A 25,635-nucleotide genomic window follows, 5' to 3' on the forward strand; every position below is an offset into this window, starting at 1 on the left:
AAAGAATGACAGAAGTCACTATGCAGCGTAAGGCTGACTTTTGATTGTGATGCAAAGCGCCAGCCTTCAGATTCTATTATGGAGAGAACAGTCACAGATGCAGGCATTAAATTTATCATGCCAGAAGGCATTGTCTGTTTCATATCCACTAACATGCCAGATTGGGCCAAATCTGTTTCAGCAATTTAAACTGTGCAAGGTAAAAAAAAAAACCAAAAACCGCAGATTTCTTCTTTGTAAAGACTGTTTCTTCTACTGCAACAGACTATAAAGCTTCCACTTGACAGAAAAATGACTAGTACTTATGAGTTCGTTTCAGATTGCTATATTTTAAAACAACAATGACACAGAATGCTTTAAAACATTTTTCTCACTCTAAATTTAAGATCTCACTGAAATATCTCCTAGACTTTCAAAAATTCTATTTTCATAGACTATGTAAAGTATGTAAATATTTGCAATCCATAAACTCCTGATTGCTGATGTCCTATCTAGTGATGACTCAATAGGCAGAAGCATGTTAGCAAACTATAGAAAGCTATTTCATATGTCTACATGAAAAAGAAATTTGTGCTCCTGTTATTAGTACTACACAGATATAACTCACCTCCTCCAAGGCCTCTTTCACTTGATTTTGCCCAGAATTCTCTGGCTTGCTAATTTAAATCAATACTTTCCCCCCCCCCCCCCCACATGGTATACCTTGGTTTCAAACAAAGAATTATGTCTGCCACATACTTGGAGAGTAAAGTCCCTTTCAGAAGTTGTTTGCTACCTGTACTAAATTCACTGTTAGATTCTGCACGTCACTTGGAGTTTGGCTGTTTTCAAGAGTTCTACATAACTGCTGAGCTAACCCCCAAAAAGATGACGTATCAACACTTTTTTGTTGTTGTTGTTTTGCTTTGTCTGAATGGTCAAGCTTTTTTTCAACAACTAACAACAAATTTTATTGTATATGCAGGAAAATAACACAAGGAAATGTACTTATGAATTTTGCAAATTTAACTGTAAAAAACAGTATGACAAATAATGGCAGAGGTGGCTTAAACACAGCTGGTATGTGAACCTGTGTTTGACACAACAAATCAAAATTATAGAATGGCTTGAGTTGAAAGGGAGTCATCCAGTTCTAACCCCTTGCTGCTGGCTGGTTGCTACTCACCACATCAGATCACCAGGGCCCCATTCAACCTGGCCTTGACCACCTCCAGTGGAATGTTTGACATAAGAGTTACATTTCAAAGAAAATCAAAATTCTACACTCAACTTCTACCAAAGTAAATTCAAACTTTCATTACTATTTCAACTACACAATAATTCTTGAAAGTTTATGACAGACATTATTTATAACTTAAGAAATTTTAATCTTATCATAAAGCTAGGCAACCAGTGCACTAAGAAGCTCAGCACATTATATATAAAGCTATGCAATAGCAAATGAAGTTTCCTAACATATTCACTGGGCAATACTGCTGACTGACCAAGAATGTAATTAGCATTGTTGACTTGGTAGTATAATTGAACAGTAATTCTCACATGCAAACTATGAGCATTTAAGAGCATATTTATTTTTCTCTATTGAAATAAAAATCAAGAATTAAGATGAGAAACATATTGTGCTTATACACACACAGGTGTCTACACTCAAGCAACCAGACACTAAAGACCTAAAAGTAAACTAATCATCATGATTACACTGTTTACACAATTTCTGATACGTGAATCTCTTCCCTGCATTGTATTACTCCCACAATCTATTTCAAAAGAAGAGAGGTGACTTTATTACAGGCTTCCCCCCCCCCTCACTTTTTCTTAATAAACATCAGAACAGGAAAAATCCACGTGGATTATCAATGCTTACATGTTACATAATCCTGCAATCTAAAATGAAATGTTGCAATTATTTCACGTCAAACAACTACTATCTCTGGGTGCTTCATCTACTTGCTTACCTTTACTTGCACTCTCAACATGCTGCAGGTCATCTGTGAATTTTAAGATATCTCGATAATTCTCCTCACACACTTCTGCCAGAAAATGCAGTAAGGTTGTCTTCTGATCTGTTGATTTAGTATCTATAATCTAAGAAGCGAATGCAGGAGGAAATAACAGGAAAAAAATTACTATTTTTTTAAAATGTTTTTTTTTTTTAATAACTGCTAGATTCATTTTACTTAAATTTATTAGCAAAAAGTTAAGTACATCAGTAGCCTGTACATTCTGAACAGCAAATGTCTGCACTTCGTTGTAGGACTACAAAAGGAATCTAACCCCACACTGCATGATTTTGTTCTTGATACAGTTTCTTAAACCTGAAGACAGTATGCAAATTTGAGATTTTAGCAATAGCAGTTCAGAATGCTGTAATAAAAGAATAAAAAGCCCAGAACAGATATTAAATAGAAAAGAGTTTAGTTCATTCCTTCAATGCCCTCGCTGCCAGATTTCTGACCTGCTGAATGGTTGGATACAGAGCTAAGGTATTTGCTCTACTACCAGTTATTGTAAAGGAACTTCTTGCAAATCGACAGTTTTTACTGAAGAAATAAAACGTAGAGAACAACACTTGATCATAATTTATGAATTCAAACTTGCCTGGAATTTCTGATCAATTTAAATGCACCCTACTGGAATTCCAAATGAAAACAGTCAAGCAAAGGTTATCCTAACTGCCAGTACATTGAATTCAGTAAGTTGACTTTTATTTAGGAAAAGTTTCATGAGAATGGTATACATTATGAAGTTAACTGGCTGTTTTCACTCTCCTCTCCAGCGGACAGACAACTTCTAGCAGTCTCAAATAAACAAGCGCTCTTGATGGTGATATGATTGTGCTCTTCATTATCCTAAGGGCATTACCTGCTAGAATCAACCTAGGGTTTTAAAGTGAATTTAAGCCCAAGTTCAGCTTATCCATTTTCATGCAGATATAAAGAACAAATGTATGAACTGATTGAAGAATCAGTGGAAGCAGATTATCTGTTATTTAAAGTTAATAGAGACAGTAGGTGCATGGAAGAGTGAGCTAAGCATACTTCACTTCTTACACAGGACTATTGCAACTGTATTCATAAAGACCTTTAAACCAAACATTATTAACTCATCTACCACAGTACTTATACAAAAACAAGCTACAACATACACAACAAATGAAATCAAGGATTTATTTAAGAAGTATACATAAATATGTATAAAAATCTCTTATTTGTTTTCTCATTCTGTAAATCACTAGAAGTTCTAATTCTATAATCCTCATGACAGGCTTGCCATTGATGTTCAATTTAATACAGGCCTTTCAGCTTTAAGGATTACCCTGTTAAGAATAAATGAGCACAGTCCAAAAACAGGCTTTTAAAAATATAAGGTATTTAGGCAATTAAGAATGCAATTTAAATCATACTGAATCAGTGATTAAGGATTAAACAATGCTCAGTAACAGTATGTAGTTAAAAGGTTTTAATACGTTACATATATGAAGGGTTTTCCAACTTAAAAAAAAAAAAAAAGATAGATTTAGTGTCTCAACATCTGTATGGTAAAAAGAAATTGTATTTCAATTTTTCTGTGAACAGGAACTATGGGATTTGCATTCTTTCATCTCAGTGACGACACTGAGTGGATGAAACATTTTTTCCCCTAAAAGGACAAAATTGTTTTACCTGCAGGCTACAATATAAACATGCATTGTCAGCAATAATAACATTTGAGAGTTCATATTTATGTTTGTTGTTTAAAACATTTAGTAATCATGCCTTAAGCAGCACCAATACATATTGCCCTTGTAAAATATTAGCAATGCATGTCATTGACTAGAGCTATACCAATTTAGATTATTTTTTTTTTAATTTTTTTTTAAGGAGACACTAACATAGGTATCAAAATTTTAAACGCTAGATTTTGATTCTATGGCCTTGAGAAGAGAGAGAACAATGGAATTACACATTTGGTCACAGGAGTCAGTAGATCAATGTAAGTTTTAAGGAGCAACTTCCTGCTGGATGTCAAAGCATGAATCTGAGTACTCAGTACTATGAGATTCATTGTTTGAGAAGGGATTAAGAATAGTAATACACTGAACTTCATACTTGCAAGCACAGCAACTCAAATCGCATAACAGTTGCTAGGTCTGCAGCTCAATAATAACATCAATATAATAAAATTTCCCTTTTCATTTAGTACTTTGATAAAGCATTTCAAATGTGTAAACCACATCACAACCAGGTTCAAGTTTTTTTTGTGTTAGGCAAATCTTTCTTTCAATCAAATTTCTACCTAGCCTGACTTCACAGACAAGTAAGGGTCCCTGTTCTTGCAATATGGTTAAAAATAGTGGCTGGATCTTTGCTAAGAAAAAATAAAATAAAAAAATTAAAAGCAACAACTCAAAACAATTCACATTCAGTTAACTATCACAGCACCCTTCCTGTCACAAACTACGCTACTTCTGCTGTATTTATACATACACAGATGACAACACTAAGGCAGTCAAAAACGCTCTAGTTTACACATCGGAATAACTGTGACTTTCCGTCATGATTCTAATGCATGAATTTTCATGTAGATCTCCCTTATTTCAACAAAATTTTCTATGTACTGCCAAAGATTGCTTAAAAAAAAACCAAAACAAAACAAAAAAAAAACCCAACAAACAGCAAAATATTCTCAGCAAAATTATATTCGGAATGATTTTCAAGGATTTGCTTGTAACTATGACCAGCCAGGATTAAATTAGTGCTTGCTTTCCCTCATTATGTTTTACCAGAAGTTGTTAAATAAGATACAACAAATGACCAGCCCTGACTATTCTAAGAACACCCGAAAAATAAATTAAAAAACTCCAGATTGATACTTGCCTTTTTTTTTTTTTTTTAGTTACTTTACTTTCAGATCATACACTAAAACACTACATCTTTTAAACAATTAATTTTAAGACTGTTCAAGAAAAGCCACCAAATTCTTATGGTTATCAGGTTCTGTTAAAAAGTGAATATATGAAGTCAGATTATCACATCATGTATGCATAGAATGTTTTAAATATCTACTCTACATCTCACAGGGGGGGGGAAAAAAAGTACTTCCTACAGAAACATGTCCTGAAAACAAAAAGAAAGTTAACAGATTCTGTTTCTGAGGGCAAGACAAGTAGTCATAAATTTTTATCTCAGTTACTTTAAATGAAATTTAGCTGTAAGCACAGATAGCTATGCTTCAGCAATTACTCAGTTCAGTAGAGAACAATTTGCAGGATCTACATTAGCTGTGTCAACATCTGCAGAATTTGCATTGAAAGCAATTCATAAGTCACCTGGAGTGCACGAATACCTTCTCAAAGCTATGGTATGCTAAACTATCTCTCAAGCTCAGTCATCACTTACCCTCCCCCTCAATTAAGAAATATATTAAGAAATAGTTTAGTACTTGCACATTAATTTCCCTTTAGATTCAAATGCTATTGAAAAAAAGGCAGCACTGGATTTATAAAAATATCTTAAAATTAGACACAGTTTAAAACATTCATTTATTAAAATAAAATTACTTCGCAGGTGAAGTTTTTCATTTTACCTAAAATTGGCAAAACCTGTGTATTAAACTACAGCAGAGACTCCTTCTCCACTGTTAGATCAGACTTGTTATGTATTTGAAAGGTTAATGCCCCCTAAGGTTACAACGCTTAGAGGTACACATGAGACTTCCCCAGGTCCTCAAACTTGAACAACTGAAGGAGACCTGAACAATGGGCCCTCAGATTACACCACACATGAAAACTAATTCAAAAACTCCGTGGCAAGACATACATTAATTTTCTGCATCTGTTTACAGACGTTTCATCATTGTATTTCTAAGATAAGTACTTCACCAACTGACATATTCAACTTCAGATCAATGTCTTACACACATTTTACCATTTATTGCAACACTTCTTTATATTCTTAAATTGGCATTGTATATTTTGAAATTACAAGTGAATTTTAACATAGAATAACAACATCCATCTTTAATCCCAGATACATATTTCTTCCTTCATGTATAGTAGGGTGGAAGACAGAAATAAGAGGCAAGTAGCTATTTTAAATAACAAGTTGTATGTATATACTATTCAAAAGATGACAAATTCACATTAAAATGCTGTTCCTCTTGTACACTCCAGAAACACTCAGAACAGTTACAGCTGAATAACTGTCTTAAATCACCAGAGCAGCGAGTAGGTCAGCTACAGCAGGACACCGTCCTAGATCAGTTTATCCTGTATTTTTGCATCCATTATTAAAAATAGGCATGTGCAAGTAAACAATACTGATTGTCTTTCCCTTCTTGGGGCCGTTTCTTACATACTAAGAGGTTCATGAAGTTGCACACAGCAGTATTATAGCTTCATCTTACCTTGCAAAGAAATGTGATGTTAAAACCAAGAGACTGTTCATTTCTGCTGCCAGTGTTCATATAGTTTCCAAGGAACAACACTAACTCCAAAAGCTTACTAAAGCTTTCACTCTTCCTCAGCTCTTCACAAGCTAGTGTAACCGACATAATGCCAGGCTTGATATTGTTTACATGGTCCTCAAATGAAAGCTTGAAAAGAATTGCATTGAGACGTGACCTCAACATTTTCACTGAACTCATCTACAAAACAAGAAATATTAAATCAGAACATAAAAGAACAAAAGGTTACTTGTATAAAACAGCTTGTATTAAAAAATATTGAGCACTCAATTGGAAGACTACACTTTCTGTATGCTTCCACCATTTACCTGGTATTTCCCAAGGAACCGTATCTGCACATACTCATTGGCAACAACTACACAATATCAAAACCCCTCCACAGAGAATAGTCAATGTAAGCTTGTTCCATCTCTTCAAAAGAACCCAACATTAGCCTAAAGATACACATGCCAAACTTATTGTCACAGCTCCAGTCACCACTGGAATATAGGCTTCTCAGTTCTTCTTTCCAAATTACTATAGTAATCTCTCAAGTGTCTGTGCTAATACCAGCACAAATATAAACAAAGACTAATTAAACTCAAGAACTGCATTTTTCATTTTTAGATTTTGTTACTGAGTTGATGTACCGTTCTCAAGTTGCATGTGATCACAAGAAAATTAGTGAAGAATGACAAATCCCCACCACATAACATCATAAAAATGTAAATAAAATACTGCCTGCATTTCTTTCCACTATCTGTCCTTTTAAACAAACTTTGTCAAACTCCTCCCCAAGACATTATGCAATCCTTTAAAACAGAGGATAACACTAATTCCTTCCTGACATAAATCACACTGTACTAAAACAGTACCTGACACAGATGCTGAAAAGTATATCTGATAATAATTTCATTAGCTTAATTCTCCAAGACCAATTTCATTATTCTAAATACCAAAATAAATCCTTCTTTCCCATATTTTCCACAAGTAACCGATAATATTTCCTTCTAATTAGCAATGGACTGTAATTGATAAAAGACAATTAGAAGATAAATATATACTGAAAATTTTTAATCCACTTAAAAATTTTCATTTAAATGCAAGAATGATTACCTTCCAAATCTAAATCTTAATTTTAATTAGCAGAATACAGAAAGATTTCTCCCCCAATGCATTCACTATCAGTGGTGTTCCTGAAGGACTTTGTCCCCCTGAAAGAAAAGCTTGGTTATGTGACAAATCACACATTGTGGCTACCAAAAAAAGGATTTTTATGCACTCTTGTCTCTGTTGTGCCAACCTCTACCACACCTCCTTGAGCAGCCAAGACTTTTTTGTGAGGAAAAGAAATGAATCAGAAGTGTTTCAGTATAACTAGCATTTCATTTTTCCTTTTCAGATTTTAAATACATCTCCATTATCAGAAATGTTTATTTGAGCCCCTTGTAAGTCATCAACATCCAGCTTTGAGACAGTTTTCTAAATATCTTGTATTTCAGAAACATTACACTGCAAACTTCTGCCTTGAAAAGCAGCTACCTTCACTGGTATGCTGTAACCAAAGTCAAAAATAATCACTTAATCTGCTTTATCTTCATCAGACAATCTACAATCTCTATTTTTATTCAAAATGAGACAAAAAAAATGTCAAAAGCTTTAGATCATAAAAACAGTTTTGTCATTTTACTTTATTTTTTACTGAATTAGATGACAAAATTGAATATGCAAATAAGGTCCAGAAAACTTAATCCCTTCTTAAGGCAAGCATCACCATTTTCATTTAGCAAATTTTCCTACTTAACGCTCCACCAAATAATACTGAAAACTTCTCTAGGCTTTCCTCAGAAGAACTAATCACAAAGAAACAATCCTTAAAGTAAGGATATTCTTATGGTTTTGACAACACATTTCAGTGGAAAAAGTCAACAACCATTTAGATTCAATCCAGTAGTAGTCAGAAATCAGATAAACGCAAGATACCAGTTCTCTAAGACAATGAGCAGGATATAGTCAGTGCAGGGGCTTTCCTTTGGATACATAGTTTTCTGGGAAAAATCATAGTGAATCATTGAAATAAGAAACAAATCATGCTATTAGATAAAAGCAATGAGGAAGCACTAAGTACTAGATTTGTTGGAAGCTTGATTAAAAAAAAAAAGGAAACTATTCAACAACAGCAAAAGCTCATTTTCTCATTTCAAGTGGCTTTCAGCTATCTACCTGCTAAACAAAATAAATTCTTTCTCAGGTAAAAAGCATTCTTGGAACATTTACTTTCTACACACACTTCACATAAACTACTTGGATCTTGGCAACTTCATTAATTTCTACGGGATTACTGCTACATCAAGACAAAGCAAGAGAACAAGTAGTTCCAAACTATGGTCTTCTCAATTAGAACTAGACAATTTCCAAATAAGAGTATAAAAAGTAACCAAGTGCTCTCATGCACTCAATTATTATGAATGACATTAAATAACAAAACCAAAAAGGGTTTTGAATTATCATTTATACGCATTGTGGAGCTTTCTCTTTTCCTTTTTACTTTTTCCATGTCACTATCAACATTAACCCACAGCATCTGCTCTTCTGTCTTTAGAATATAACTGCCTTTGTAACTTCCAGAAACGAAAAAGAGAAAAAATGGAAACAGAGGATAATTGAAGGTGGAGTAAGAGAGTAGCAGAAGATGAGATGGTGTTCAGGAACTTCCGACTGTATGTGAGGAAAACATATTTGACAGCATAAGTGGGTAAAAACTGAGCACAGCCCCAGCAGTAATTTACTACTACATATTAGAGAGCAAAATGATGGGAGGATGCAGGTAAGCAACATTCCACTCCAAAAATATCATTATATAAAGCTAGAGAGAATAACACAGTTAAACTGAATACAGAAGAAAGGTTGAAGCTGAAGTGACAAGGGAGGGTATGATAAATAGAAATATACAGCAAAAGTAGGGATCAAGTTTGGAGAAGATCTCAGTCACAAAGATCAAGGCTGCTGCAGTAAGAAACAGAAAAAGGAGAAATATCTATAGCAATGCTTTGAGATTGTTAGACAAAATTTTCTGAATTTATTTAGCTAAATAGTTAACAGAATGGAATTCACAGACAGTTATTTGCCCCAGCACCTCTACCTTGTGTGTTTCTATCTAGTGTTTTCCTTAAACATTTTTTAAACTCTTTGCCATTTGAAAACTAGGCATGATGCAAATAGTTGACAGTGCAGTTGTTCTGAGCTGCGTTCCTTCCCAATGAACATGAGCCCTTTCTGTTGTAGAGCTTAAAGTACTACTGTCAATTCATCACATTGTTTTAGTCAACAGAAGTGTCTGTTAAATTACAGGAGAGAACAAAGTATTCCTCCAGAGGTTTTAAAAAATACAAACATTTGTATTTTTATATATAAATACATAAATATGTATTTATTTACATAAATACAAATTTATGTAAATTTATCTATTTACATAAAACATCATAATAAGTATATTAAAAAAAAAAACCAAAAAAAAACAAACCTGTTCTCAAAACACACGTGTGCTTTTTCTTCAGAAGGATGTGGAAATTTCATAGAATATAAACATCTATACTAAACACTCTACTAAACGTTCTACTAAATTTCCTTATCCTCGTTCTCAAACATTTTTAAAACTTGATGCTTTTCATAAATAATTTAAAATCAATAGCCTCAAAGTTTTCAAAGGAATTAATACCTTTCATTTTCTAATTTCTCTAAAAAGAAATCTAAGTAGGTCAAAGTCACATTCTCCGCATCCAAAGAAATCACTCCAAAGACACTTCTGAAGCCAACTTACAGCGGTGTCTTTTGAATAAGTAAATAAATATACTTCTCTTAAATACATTTCTTTTAAGGACCTCTATTTCTGTTTCAATATATTTTACTTTATAGGTAAAATGTTATATGTTAACATTTTATATGTTGTCAGGCCCACAAGAATTATTCTTTACCTGCCAACTTTTTTGCCCTCAAAAATTCATAGTATATGCTAAATAATAGACCCCATTTAAGGGCTGACTGCCACTGTGTAAGGATCTCTTCCTGGAGATCCCTTCTTGGTGAAGCTTTCCCCCTACAAACCTAGAATCTTCCGATACAGAGGAGCAATCCTTTTCCTGTCCTTTATAGCACCACTCCATTGAGCCAGTCCTTTTGTCATCATACCTTTGTCGTAACACTTTTTCCACTCTACTGCTCTGTTTAATTGCTACAAATATCTTTGGAAGACCAGCAGCAAAAACAGCCTTTCAAATCCTAGCTTAGCACTTGATTACAAACAATTACCCGTCAACATGTACTCAGTAATTTATGCAGCCCTTCAAATCCTACTTTAATACTTGGTATCATATAGTCATATACCAGCACATATTTCACAGTTTATGCAAACTGGACAAATTTATTCAGAGACTGGTTCTAGCCATTATGCCATCTTCTATTCCTATTTTCAGAATATATATATGCGTTGAACACCATTAACAGCAACAGAATGCGATCTTCAGTTTCAATTACATGAAAAATTCACACTTCTAGAGCCACTTCAGAAGCTTGTATTTGTATATATACATACATACTATATGTAAATGTGTGTGTACACACAATCTATGTATACACTATATACATATAATAAAACATCCTGAAGTGGAAGATAGCCACATGTAATATTAAGTTCAACTCCTGAAAAGTTTTCTATTGACTTAAATAAGACTAGAACAGATAATGTAACTTCACACCAAGAAATCCTTCCTCCCATTAAGTGACGTATTTAGACACCTTCCCAAAAGGTAAAACTTTAAGTGAGATATTATGTGCCTATCCTCTTTCAGCTGTTCAGCTTTCAATATAGCAAAATAAATTTATCACAGTTGTCACTGCCATAGAGTAAATGGATCTTTTATGAACCCCTAAAAATTCGACTTAAACAGTTAGGAAGAACACTCCAAATTCAGTAAACACATAAGCCTTTCACACATGACATTGTATAAAAATAAAATAAAAGCCTCAGTGTGGCAAAATACCTGTTCCTCACTATTATAAACAGCACTTCCTACCAGAAAAATGTATTTGTATTTTAGATTCTTGCTGATCCAGAAAATATATCAACACTTTCCTAGTACACAATAACACTAACCAAAATGCTTTAAAACTATTTTTTTTTTTTACATCTATTTGATACAATAATTCTCCCCAGTTAATGACTGCACTAATACATACCACAATTATAAATTGTTCTGACTCAGCAAGATCATTATATTCATCCTGCAATGCAGCTAAGGCATTAATTTCGTTCTGTTCAGGAAGATTCTTCATTACAGCCTAAAACAAAAAGACATAATATTAAACTTGGTATAATGAACGAGCTATGATCTTCAAATAACACCCTAAAAATAACATAACATAGAAATACATAAATAAAAGATTTTCTCATGCACCTTAGACGTTATATAAACTTCAAATCAAACCAATAATTAATACATACCTTTGTTGCAGTCTTCAGTTTGAAGAAATGACCTTCCAGTGTTAAAAAGCTACAGAAAAATTTCTCATGTTGTCAGGCCCACAAGAATTATTCTTTACCTGCCAACTTTTTTGCCCTCACAAATTCATACTATATACTAAATAATAAAGAAGGAAAAAATGGTACTTGTCAAGTAGTATACAACCACCTAAAAATAATCTCGAGTTCTTATTCAAAATACCTGCACACAATAAAAAAACATCATTTCAAACCTGGACAAATATTCTGGAAGGTAAATTCAATTTTCAGTATTTTTGAAGACACACAAACTCATTGACGTTCATATTCCCAAAAGTCTATTTTGTTACGTGATCTTCAACTCCTGAGTCCCTCCCTATCTTGGTCCTCAGAGATTCAAGAGAAAAGGAGCGGGTCTGTGTTCTGACTGCATTCTGGTTCCTTGAACATTTGAAAATGAATTCAAAGAGGATGTGCTCCATTATGCTTTCAAGCCTTGGAAGTCAGATCACTGTTCTTTTTGATACAAAATTCAGCCATAGATAAATGATCAGTGCAGTGCAAACTACATGCTTTGGCAAACACGTGTCAAACAAAATGTACTGCCCAAAAGGGTTCGTAGGGGGAGGGAAATGTTTTGTTTTTTTCCTCCTCCCCCCCGCCCCAAGGAAGTCACAGACCTACTATATCTAGAACAAAACATTTCAGACTTCCAAGAATGTGCGTAACAACATTCCACGCTGACTTTGAGCCAATTATAAAGTTCCCACATTAAACATCACCAGACATAAACAAAGCATGCATGTCAATATACATATTAACTATTAACACACACATATAGAATCATGTTTAAATATGCTTACTTTCACTTAACTATATTGAATAATTCAAAATGAAACAAGTGTTCAATGGTCACATATTCAAATCCTTGTCAGTACTTTAGGAAATATAGTTTCATAATGTATTTATAAGAATACAAGCTCAAATAAACATAAAAATTAGTTTATAAATGTAAGATAAGGAATTTTTGTTTATTTTTTTTAAGTCTGAAATTTATAGGCTGACACTTTAACTTACTGCTTAAAATGCTCTCAATTCTGCTAAAAATGGTATTTTACATGGACATGCTTAGAAAATGAACTCTTTCAAAGACAAAAAAAAAAGAATGAATGAATTTCCCTAGTGTGCTTTTCTCACAGAACTGCACTGCCATCATCAACCATATAAACAACCTTCTTAATCCGATAAATTTTATTAAGTATGACAATGTAAGATTGAAAAGTAGCAAGAAACAAGTACTTTAAAGGAAAGAGCCGCTGTCTATAGGCTCAATTATACAATCATAGAATCACTAAAGTCAGAAAAGGCCTCCAAGATCATCTAGTCCAACCTAATATCTACCACCAATATTTCCTCACTAAACCATATCCCTTTATACCACATCTAAACTTTTCTTGAATATTTTCAGGGACAGCTACTTAACCACATCACTTGGCAGCTCATCTATTACAGAACCAACCACTCTTCCTGAGAAGAATTTTTTTCTACAATCCTACATGAACCTGTAGATCTCAGCACTGTAATACTTGGAATAAAACAATTTTTACATGTGTGTTTTCATAAAGTTCAAGTTTAACTAAGCATGAAAGCAAGCAAGGTTTGCTTTGAAGAAGTTTTCCAATTAGTAATACTGAAGACTATTAAACTGGTAAATTAGTTACTGAGTCACTTAATTGGAAGATCAGAGCTAAAATAAAGCAAAACAAAAATCAAATAGATGATACAGTCCCTTTACTCCAATACATTTCTAAAACTGTCTTGGAAATAGAGAAGCAACCTCCTTGGGGTCATCAGGTAAGTCTCCTTGCTCTTAGAAGTAACTCTGACAGACCAATTATTTATAAAAATGGATTAACTGCCAAATAAAAGTAATTAAAACTTACTATGGGAATCCAAGACTCACTTTTTGGATGATTCTAAGCAGCCAAATTACTGGCACGGCTGCATTCATGACAAATTCACGCACATTTATTCTGTGTTTAACACTGCCTTTTACTTAAGTATCGTCATTTTTCTCCCCTGTGCTTGTATATACCTCTCTTCTCCCAGTACAGTTAAAATTTAGATTCCCTCTCAGCTATTTATATTGCTAATCTAATCAAGACAGTCTTTTCTAGCTTTCTTCTATAAGCTGTTTCTCCATTGCTCAATCATCTTAAGTAGTTTTCAAGTTCAGTTTCTTCATTTTAAATTCGTTTCTAAAAAATGTATTAAGTATTTTAGATAATGTCTTAGATCTGCATTATTCATAGACGTAAGAATTACCTACTGCAATTATTCTACTGATAGACTGTACAATTACATTTGTGTGTTTTATGCTATACTGGATCTGGGTAGGATGGAGTTTATTTTCTTGTGACCAAAAATTAAGGCACCAATATAGTAACAAATGTTGAAACAGTGTTTCAAGGTCTCTTCTACATTTTCACTCCATCCACAGAGCAAGCAGGTCAAGGATGTGCTAGAGGTATTCGTGGTGGCTTTGCAGTCCCTAATGACTTCTTAAATATTACTAATCCTTCAGGTTTCTCAATCAATCTGACATCCTGGATCTTAACAGCAAAAACTTCCTATTTAATATATTAATTTCTAAATGTATTAATTAACACTATAAAGGCTATCCCCGATGAAATACAAATGATATTTGTTGACATTCAATTTGTGTTTTTTATTCTATGACCTCAATAATTTGAGGTTTATGAGAGTGAAACAACATTTTCTTAGGAGTCTCAGGAGAAACACAGGAGAAGCTTGGTGATAAGAGACAAAACTGCAGATTATAGACAAGTTAACTTGATAAACTCAATGTACACGCTATGCTTTGAAATGCAATAGAGCTAATTTTGTTTTTTTTAAATCTACACTTTTTTTTTTTTTAATGAATTATTAATGTTAAATGTGTAAACAACAGGCAACTCAGTTGAGCCCAGTCTCCCTAGAACAGTTATTTTCCAGGACCAGGAAAGGAAGAACATGCTCATTTAGAAAGCCTTAAGGGAACAGGAGCAGGGACACAAGCAGGTGCACTGAAGGATGAAAGGGAAAACAGCAGCCCACTACATTTGCTAGAAAAGCATCATTTAGTGAAGACTAGATCAGCTAATAGCCACAAAATCATGGATCTGCACAGGGAATTCAAAGAAAATAATCAAGCACTAAGGTCATCCGTGTGGTACATCCATACATTGTTTGAGGTTTCCCTGTTTGTCTGCTAATGCTGCTTCAAAAAAATATTGCTCTCCTCCTGCTGTAAGGAATCTAAAGAGATGTTAAGAAGCTGTATGACAAATTTCCTTCTCTCTGGCTGAGAAATTTTGGCCTTAATGATCAAATGACATCAGGAGTAGGTCTGATCTACAGACAAGTAAATGGTTTGAAAAAAGAATGATGAGACTTAATGGATAGTTTAAACTATATAAATTGTCTCAAGCTCAAAAGCCAGTATCAAGAGATTTCCTTTTGAAAGAGAAACTTGATAAAGAGAAAAATTAAAAGGTACTATTACCAAAAAGTCTTTTTGAAAGACAGTTTTACAGCTCTATGTAAACGTATACAAAAGTAGAACAAAAACAAAACACTACATTCAAGTGAAGCAATTGTAGCTGATATCTAGAGAACTCTACACTGTTCTTACTTTTGAATTCTTATATTTTAACATCATGACTACATGTGCAATATGCTATGAACAAAACTTGCCGCTGTTCACATACCTGAACAAAGGTTTCAGTCAGCTTCTCTTCATTAACCTCTAAGATGATATTTTTTATTTCTTCATAAGGCATACGTAGAGAACCCAAAAATATTGCTGAAAGTCAGAAAGAAATAATTAGAATTGAAAGACCAAAAAGCTAGATGCAAGGACGCAAATTTAAATTCCAGCAACTCGAAAACAATCAAATTAACATAAAATGAAAGTTTCCTTTATAAAACATTACGTGAAACACATTAATTCTATCTATATTATAAATCTTTTTTCTAAGAAATGAAATTGTGATAAGAGTTATATGTTTTAGCAGTCACAGTTGCTCCTGAGTGGTGTTATTACCTGCCAAAATAAAGTCCCAGTTTTAAGAATAGCAATATTTTTGTATTAGAATCAAAATATACTTGTTCAGCCATTAGAAGATTTCAGTGTCCATATGTTTATCTAACTATTTTCAATGACTAGAATTAGTAATTTGTCGAATAATCACTTACTATTCTTTTTTTAAAAAATCCTTATCGTAAAAGAAGCAAAACAACCTAAGCGCTTATAAAAGAGGCTATATGTATTGTACACACTTCAATAAAGGATTTCTCAAAGTAATTTGATCTCACGCTCTTCTAACATCTCAGCAGAGCCCTGTTGTAAAAACAGGAAAAAATCCCTAACAGACAGATTAACATACTGTTTCTCCATGAAGCACTGTATATTCCACCCAACTACTATGGTAAACTCCCATGCAACCACATTTTCAGTCCCTGGTTTGAATTTTTATATCACTCATGTCATAGCACATTTTCTGCTTAGAAAATTTTATTCATGATTATGGTAATGAACAACACACAGATTTGGTTTTATATACTTTTTTTATATACTTGCTCTGTCACAAATGTACATGAGCTAGTGACATTTTATGATATATCTCATTCAAATAAAAGTGTACTGCCCTTAAAAATAAGAAGGTAAAGAGGTGAGGCTATTTTCCTTAAAAACAGTATTATTTATTCCTAATTTATCTTATTTGGCAATATTCTCTTTAGGAGTCCAGCTGCCACCGTGCTCTTTCAGCACTGCACTAAGCAAAACGTTATCAGAGCTGTGGGCTGAGAGGTAACCTAAATCCTACCAATGCTGACTTCCCTGAATCAGTGACTGTAATTTAATTATATTGCCTGTCTAAAGCAATTACAGAAAGAATCAACATTCTCAGTACAAAGACAATATAATTCATTAACATTTAAGTCTACAATGTTTGCTTTTTTTTGTTACATTTAGACTTTCCGAAGTTGTATAACGCATTTAAATCATACATATATGAAACTTTCCTAAGCTAAAAAGATAGAAATTGGCTCACATTGCATATTTTTAGAAAAATATTATAGATGTAAACAAAGGAAGATTTAAGAATAGCCTTGTAGACAAGATAATTACATATTCACCTGAAATATCTGACATCACTTACATAAGTTCTGTGAAGTTTTTCCATCCAAAACTCTTAATACTTTGTTCTTTTTCTTTGACTGTTCTATTTTCTTTTCTTCTTGCTTTTCTACTGCCTTTTTAGCTGTAAAAAAACAGTATTTATCAAATATTACAACTCTTAAAAGACTAATAGCAACTTAGACAGCAAACCATAATCGTACATTTATAAGAATCAGCTCAAAAGTGAATTCTTCGCCTAGATGTACCGTAAAATATATGAAGAAGCAAATAACATCTATTTATAAGAAGCAAAATAAAAATATTACTAAAACAATGCCGTTTTTGTGTGTGCACTATCAAGTTGTTCATTATTTTAATCCACACATTCTGCAATCTTGAGCTCCAGTTTATTGCAAACACCTTTATAAACACATTGAATAAGTACTACCCCAAAGCACATGAGTGCCCTCTGTTGAAACACAAATACCATTTGAAGTTCTTCATTCAATAAAATAAAGTATTTCACACTTACCACACTATAGATCTGCACAGGTAGGTTTTAACTATTAATTGTCATTGATTAGTCTATTAGTCAACCTTGGGCATTTTCATACCAGCATAAGCTAATCTAGTCCAAGACCATTTCCTCATCCCCAGTCATCTCTAAAAAGCCTAAGGCAGAAAAAGCTAAAAAGAAATGACAACTCTACAACAATGCACTGTGTGCTCTACCCTTTCTCCTACTATTGTTTTGCATGTACATATGACCAACTCAACTTATACTTGAACAAGGACAGAGCTACACAAAGTTTTTTTCCAATTTCATCCACAGACAATACTTGAAACACTCACCAGCGCTGACCTGATAACTATAACGTGCTGCAGTTCAAAATCCTTAAGTGACCCTCCATGAACTAACCAAATATTTATTACTACTTTTTCCCCTCAGTTAAACAAATAGGTATTCAAAAGCCAGAAATAAAATAAAAATCAGTTTAAAAACAAGTTTTCCCATGATAATGCAATAAACATTATGAGCTCTGTTATGTGAACAGAAACTACTGAAAAGCATGAACTTGAGTCTGCTGTGACAGTTAGAGAAATGACTTAAGAAAATAAGTGACCTATTCATAGCTTCATCTGTTTAAGAATGCAACCTTCCGGATCTCCATGAATAATGAAGTCTTTAAGTAAACATGGTGAAGAACACATCGCCACTAATTCAGTCATTGACTACTCCTGTCATGTCGGTTGTGAACAGAAGATGACATACTTGCTCCGTAATTAGCTAAAAGAAAATAGTCAAAGGCAGAATTCATCTCTTCATTCTTGAAATACTGCAAGGCTAGCCAAAATGTTCGGTATTCAATAAGCAAAACCAAGGGACTAAAATACTCATGTTACCACGTGATACTTCACATACACCTGACCAGAAATAGCTAGAGAAACATATCTGTGAGAAAGAATTTAATGACAAGGACGTTACATGAGCCCAATAAGTAACCCAATGGATAAAAACTGGGTTGGACAGGGTCAGTTTTTAAATCATAGGGTAGGGGTTTATTTATTTGTTTGTTTAAGAGACCCATATAAAATGAGCTGACACAGAATTCTTAACAGTACTCATCAAATAATTCATTTTCAAATCTCTCTCTCAACTGTTATCAGACTGCAGTCCTCAAGGGGTTGTGAAACTAGTAGCCACAGTTAGAACACACAACTCCAGATCTTCAACAATTCTATAATAAACAGCTATTTTTATGTGCATCAGCCTGAAGGGCCGTTAACACAATCACTTATAAATCACCCATTATATAAAAACTATATCTAGGTTAGATTAAATCTTTTCCATTTGGAAAAGACTAAAGATTATTTCCAAAGGTTCTAATCTTTTCAAGCATGTGACTAAGAACTTGTAGTTTCCTTTATGCTAAGTCACAATAAAACAAGGAGAAATACCTAAATCAATGCTTACTTGACTGCAAAATTGCAACTCAACATCAACACCGATCTTACCATCTTAAGACTTACAAGAGACAGAAAATTACTAGAAATTCTTCTACATGAAGAGTGCAAATGAGATGACTTATGCTGGAAAGTACATAAAATATCAGAGTGCTAACAAAAGCCACACCTTCCCCATTCTTTCATAGTTCCTCTTTCTCCCGCAGATCATTCAGTCCATTTTAGCAGTGGCTTAACTGCAGCACAACCATGAATTACAGAAATGAAAAAAATAACTGAATAAAATAACGCTACTTGATAAGTTTTAAAATCAAAATACTACAGCTGGCCAATCTCCCAAACCTTTGCAAGAATTCCTTTCACTATGAGATCCAGCCAAAGGTAGAGCTGAATAAGGATTTTATGGACTGTACCTGAAGCTTTACTCCAAAGGCTCCATCCTCATTTAAAATCTCTGTTGAAATTGACAGCAACTTCTAAGTACTCTGCAAAAAATTTGTCTCTCCATTTTTAAGCATGCTAACAGCTTTTTGCTACTTTAATGTCAAGTTTGATCCAACAGCCTTACAAATTCAAGGCTCACCTCTTTTTCTTCCAAGAATACATTAACCAAACTTATGTCAGAGCTTGCCTGCTTTATCAGCTATGAAATGATGGCAGGATCTTTTACATACACGATTAACACTATCCAGATCCTTTTTAGCAGGCCACTATCTCCTTCACCAATTCTCAGTAAGAGCCCAGAAGTATTCTGGCATTCTGTGAAGGAGGCCTACATATCAGCACAGCAGGGTTCAGACTCCAAAAGGCCTGTCAAATAGTCCTTATTTCAGATCACAATCTGACAGTGCAAAGTATTTCTTTTCTTTTTAAATATCCTGCTCTACATCTCTATCTCATCATGAAATTAATTCCTTTTCACAGATATTTATGCAGGTGAACATGCAGATTTCTCTGCAGATGTAATATACACAAATGGGTGCACACGCAGGTGTGGACTTGAATTTTGTTTCGAAGAAAGAAAATGATGGTTGCATATAAAACCAATTCTCCCTTCAGACTGGAAGATTATTATTTTTCTCTCAAATTATCATTAACAATCAATCATAAAAGTGACAAAACACGTACTAATGCACACATATTTTACACTGGTTACACCTATACCATGTTTTGGTTGGTTTCATTTTACCATCTAGCTGAAGCTGAGAGGAGAGAGAAAGAGAGCCAATACAGTCAAGCAGAAAGGAAGTAGGGTAATTTAAACACGGGCAGATGTTTCATGTCCTTGGAGACATGAAAATACGGATCTAAACTATCATGTTGTGTAAACCGCACTGTTTTTTACATTCAGAAATTAGTTCTTCTGTGTTATTAAACAAATTTGTTTATCAGCATTAGAAGGAAAAAGCTGATGCAACATGCTGAAAGGGGTTGTTTTCTGTTGCTCCTGTATTATGCAATCAAACCATGTGCACCTTAAGTGGTTACCTTTGGTGATACCTTCATCTGGGACCTAATATAATGCCACAAAAAGGTCACTATTTGTCTCATGTTCATTTGAGACAGTCTTCATCAGTTCCAGATGCCCGTGTAGGGTCTAAACAAAAATGACACTAAATAGTGTAATATGAATCCAAAATACTTTATGCTAGACTAATGATAACCATGACAAAGAATGTACACAAAGATGTTGAAATACTTCAGAGACTTAATTAAAAAAAATAACAAAAAAAACTTACTGCCAGCACTTCTGTACCAAAAAAGCAAGCACACATGGCTCCAAAATTATTGTTCTACACCTGTTCATTAATTTATCTACTGAATATCATTATGTGATGACATTTTCAGAAACTTCATAGAACTTCACTTAATGCTTATAGAGCTGTTAAATCATTTAATTCCACATTGAAGTTTTCAGTTTGTGTTAACCCTCTACTTTATTATTTATTGATTAGCTTAACAATAAAAATCCTTATTCATGAATATGGTTAGGATCAAAATTAAAGCGAAAATGGAATTAGTGTTTAACATTTTATTGTCACGTTGTATCTTCTCAGTCTATATTTTTGTATTTGCATTATCAGAATAGTCACATTTTTTCATAAAAATAACATTCTGAAAAGAAGCACTATGTACTAAAGAAAAAAAAGGAGGGGAAGCAAAGATGTAGTTGATGTAAGCGGACTTCAGTCTGTCAGAACCTGAGCTGTAATTTTCTCTATTTTCTCTTAAGTCTGTCCTCACAGTGAACAAAAGCCCATTTATTGCCATGGGAAATGAAAGACTAAGTTCATCTTATTTCCATCTGGTAGATGGCTTACCAGCTGCATTTACTGGCATTAGACAGCAAAGGTAAATACACAAAAGAAATTATTTCTTACTCTTTTTACCAGGAAAAAAACAACAAAGCTAACAGGTTCAAGAATATGGAGAAAAAATAACTGCCAGAACAGTTTTTAAGGGCTATATTTCTCTCTCACTTTTTCTCTCCTTCTCTCTCACTCAGTATACACACAAAATGAAAGATATATGTAGATACAGAAATAAATTATATAGAGAGATCTATAAAATACAGGAGTATCTTCAACAACTAAAGCTATTTATTACACTGAGATATTTGTTCTGGGAAAAATAAAAACAATCCCATGAAATAATGTGGAAGAAAACTGTAATAAAGAGTTGGGAATGCCAAGTAAATGGGTATCCAATATGTTCTGAAAGCCACAGAAAGGTAACTGAATTTTACTAGAACTTCCTTGAACTTGACTAAATTGATGAGCATGGAAAACTGTTGATAAGTTTATACTTTCAACAACATCACCAAAGACATGGTATTTGCAGAGGTACTCAAGAACAGGAGTAAACTAGACAAACATTTCAGTTGGGAGGGGCCTTCAGGGTCCATCCAGTTCAACCTTTATTGCTTCAGGGCTAAAAGTTAAAGCATATTATTGATGCATTATCCAAACAACTGTTGAACTTTAGCAGACACGGGGCACCAAACATTTCCCTAGAAAGCCTGCTCAAGTGTTTGACCACCCTCACGAGGAAGACATTTTTCTTAAATGTCCTTTCTAAGCTCTCAGTTGCACAACACTGTGCATTCCTGCACATCCTATCAGCAGTTCCCAGGAAGAACAGATTAGTACCTTCCTGCACGCATCCTCAAGAAGTTGCAGAGAGCCACAAAGCCTGCTCTTAGTCTCTATTCCTCCAAACTATACAACCCCCATCCTGAGCCCATCCTCACAGGACATGCCTTCCAACCCTTTAATTAATTTTGCTACCATCCTCTGGATCCTTTCAAGGACCTTAACACCCATTTTATATTGTGAAATCCCAAACTGCACACAATATTCAGAGTGTTGTAAATGTATCGGGATAATCTCCTCTTTTGACCGGCTGGCTGTGTTGTGTGTAATGTACTGCACAATGCAGTTTGCCTTCCTGTCAGTGCACACTGCTGGCTCTTGTTGAGCCTGCTGTCAACAAAAGTCAAAGCTGATGAAAGTCAAAGAAAGGTAGAGAGAAAGGAAAGCTGTACATAATGTAATCTCAAACTTGCACTTATTCTCTCCCCCCACTGATACACCAGCAATAAATCCCTCAATTTTCTCACCACACAATTTCTTCAATCAAACAGAAGCACAGCAAGTACCCATGGCCTGGTTAGCACAGCTGGCTCAGACTGTGAACTTGCAACAGCCACTTGTTTCAAGTTGAGTAGACAAAATACAACCATTGCTTTTGTACAAAAAACAGCAGGAACTCTGAAAAGTTTCTGTGTGTTCAAGTAAGCAAAGCTAGATCATAAGTGCAAATATGTCTAGAATGGGTGAAAGGTCAGACAAAGGCAATAGCAAATCGGAAAACAACAGTGCAAGTTGAAGAGAGCAGTCACCAAGGAGATAATCTTATCCAATACTGTAACTGATGGAACTTAAGAGTACTTCATGGCTCACACATAAAAGACTCTGGGAGATGCCAGGGCCCTGCTTTTGGATAGTGCTCAGCACAGCTGAAACCACAACTCTTCTCCTGGACTGCATCACCTCCCCTGCAGAATGTGTTAAGTACAATGTCACACATTCATACGCGTAATTGCATTTACTGTGATTAAAGCAGTTTGGTACCCAAAAATATTTGGTTCCAACATGGTCATTCAGACTGAAAATGTCACAAACCATTTTCCTGTACATCCAGAGATGAATACAGGAGCATTAACAGATGCTGGCCACACCCCTTTGTCAATCAGATCAGCAGCTGTGTGGTTTCATGTTTATTCCCAATGCCACCTGGCATTTTCCAGTTCACCTAAAATCACTCAGTTATCAATTCCTCAAGTAAAATTAATTAAGCACTCCTGCTGTCACTCTGTCCTTTTTGCAATCAGAATAATCAAATAGCTAATGCAGCATTAAAAAAGAAACAAAACAGTAAACAATTTTATTACAAATAAAGCAAGCAATTGATCTGAAAGTAGTTCTTAGTTTGAGATCACAAGATAAAAAAGCAGCAGGGGGAAGAAACATGGAACATCTCTTGACATCTCATATAGTTTTTGCCTAATTAATGTAATCAAGCCGGAGGAAGTGACATCAACCTAACGTATTCTGCTCCAAGGAAGAGAAAACTCCTGACTTAGTTTTATAAATAAGCTCTGTTAAAAGAACAGCAAGGGTACTGTATTCTTATTTACACTTCTAGAACAAGTGACTGCTATTGCATTTCTCCATCTCATTTAAGGAATATGTTAAATATTTTTGTTCTATTAACATTGCCCTAAAATGGTTGCAAATAGCCTAATTTTCAGCTGCCATTTGACAAACTGCATCAGTAACTCATGCAGTTAAGTTACATAGTTAAAGCATACTTTAATAAACATTTTGTACTGGAGTTGCTTCCAGCCTTCTATCAACACATGCCTGGAGGACTGAATAAATAGCAACAATTAAGCAAACACAAATGGTCACAAATACATGCAAGTATTCATCCTGAGCATTAGAAATCAAACAGCAGGCAAACTGACTGAACTGAAAATATCCTCAGTGGGCTTACTTAACTGTGTTGTACCATGTGTTGTAGGAAGCTGAACTAAAAGCTAGCAGCCTTTTCCATTAACTCTTTTATCACATTATCTCCATAATTATTTCTATGGCACAAAGACCCAGAATTCTCCACGCTATTTCTCCCTTTGCCACTGCCCATATTTCAACATCCACTACAAAAACAAAAAAGATGGCTTCCTCTAAGAGTAGCCATTTAGTCTCAATGCGTGTTACCAGTTAAGATTAGCCAATGCATTTTAACTGTAACGTGGCAAGTTTTCACGTGAGTCACAGAAAATATCTGTCCAAGTATCTAAAACACAGCCTAAAAAGGCAGCTTTAATTCACATAGTCACATGTCTGATCATTTACCCTTCTCTTAGATATGAGGTTATCATCACTGAACCACCAGATATAATAGTGTCCAGCATTTTCCAGACCAAAGAATAATTAAAGTAAAATAAAACACTGAAGAACTATCACATTTCATCAAGATTTTCATAAACTGAATTGCAGTTATTATTAGAGCAAAAATATTTAAATGGAAAGTTCAGCCACTGTTCCTCTTACCTAGGCTTATAAAAGGCATATCTTTTCCAATGAAGACATGGATGTGAATTTCATATTCCATATGAGTTTTAGAAATAATGAAGTTAAAAAATCCAAAGATCCAAAAATCTTATTATACAACCAAGTTACACTTTGGTGTTTAATTGCACCAAGTAAAGCTTTACAATAAATAAAGCAGGTGGCTCCCCCCCCCCCCCCCCCCCCACACACACACTGCACTATTAATTTCCTGTTTAATTGCTAGAAATCATATTTCCAAATGCATATATCAAATATCCTCCCCTTTAAAATGATACTTCTATCTAGTTTTAAAATAAATTCACATAAAAAACTGTTTCACTAGTATATATTTAAATCTCCAATCCCTACATCTGCTTATCATCTTAAGATTTTCTGTAGTTAAGCATAACATGGTACAACCTGATTCCAGTCTGACTTAAACAGTAAACTTATGGGGCACTACCCTTCTGTTGACTTGAGAAATATGAGAACTTTGATTTCATGATTCCTAAAAAGAACTTCATTCTCCCACTAATTTCAAGTTGAAAAGGAAAAAAAGAAAAAGTTACTGTGCCTGAAAAAAATAGGTATTATTAATAAAAGTGGTAATTAGGTGAAATTTACAGTTGTATTAAAAATATCAATAGGAAAATCTTAAAAGGGATACTTCCAAAGTATATATTCATAGGGGAAAGATTATATTAGAATCATTGAACTGCTCAGTTTGGAAATGACCTTAAAGATCATTGAGCCCAACCACAACCTAACACATACTACCCTAACAGCCCTCCACTAAACCATGGCCCTGAGCAGGGACATATTAAAAACAACAGGAGAAATATCTTCCATAAGAAGAACAGAAATATTAGAAGCTGAGAAGTTCTCAACCACCCACTAAAATAAAAACACCAGGCTTAACTGGCCTGAAGACAGTTCTCTATAGCTGC

The 25,635-nt window shown here is 34.2% G+C and overlaps 1 protein-coding gene across 5 annotated transcripts in view; it reads right to left on the reverse strand.

The window, feature by feature from the left end:
- The window catches only part of DIAPH2 (diaphanous related formin 2), a 151,309-nt gene that overhangs the window by 73,197 nt on the left and 52,477 nt on the right, over window positions 1–25,635 (reverse strand). For all 5 annotated transcript variants that reach the window (XM_085544581.1, XM_085544579.1, XM_085544578.1 and 2 more), the window contains 5 exons: window positions 17,146–17,247; window positions 15,691–15,785; window positions 11,659–11,760; window positions 6,385–6,624; window positions 1,956–2,085 (listed from right to left, as the gene is read on the reverse strand). In XM_085544581.1, coding sequence (XP_085400707.1) covers window positions 1,956–2,085; window positions 6,385–6,624; window positions 11,659–11,760; window positions 15,691–15,785; window positions 17,146–17,247 — 669 coding nt within the window. The remainder of the gene's footprint in view (window positions 1–1,955; window positions 2,086–6,384; window positions 6,625–11,658; window positions 11,761–15,690; window positions 15,786–17,145; window positions 17,248–25,635) is intronic.

Source organism: Coturnix japonica, chromosome 4 (assembly GCF_054131305.1).
Source record: "Coturnix japonica strain WE chromosome 4, WE-NBRP24, whole genome shotgun sequence".
In the NCBI taxonomy this organism is placed as follows: Eukaryota; Metazoa; Chordata; class Aves; order Galliformes; family Phasianidae; genus Coturnix; species Coturnix japonica.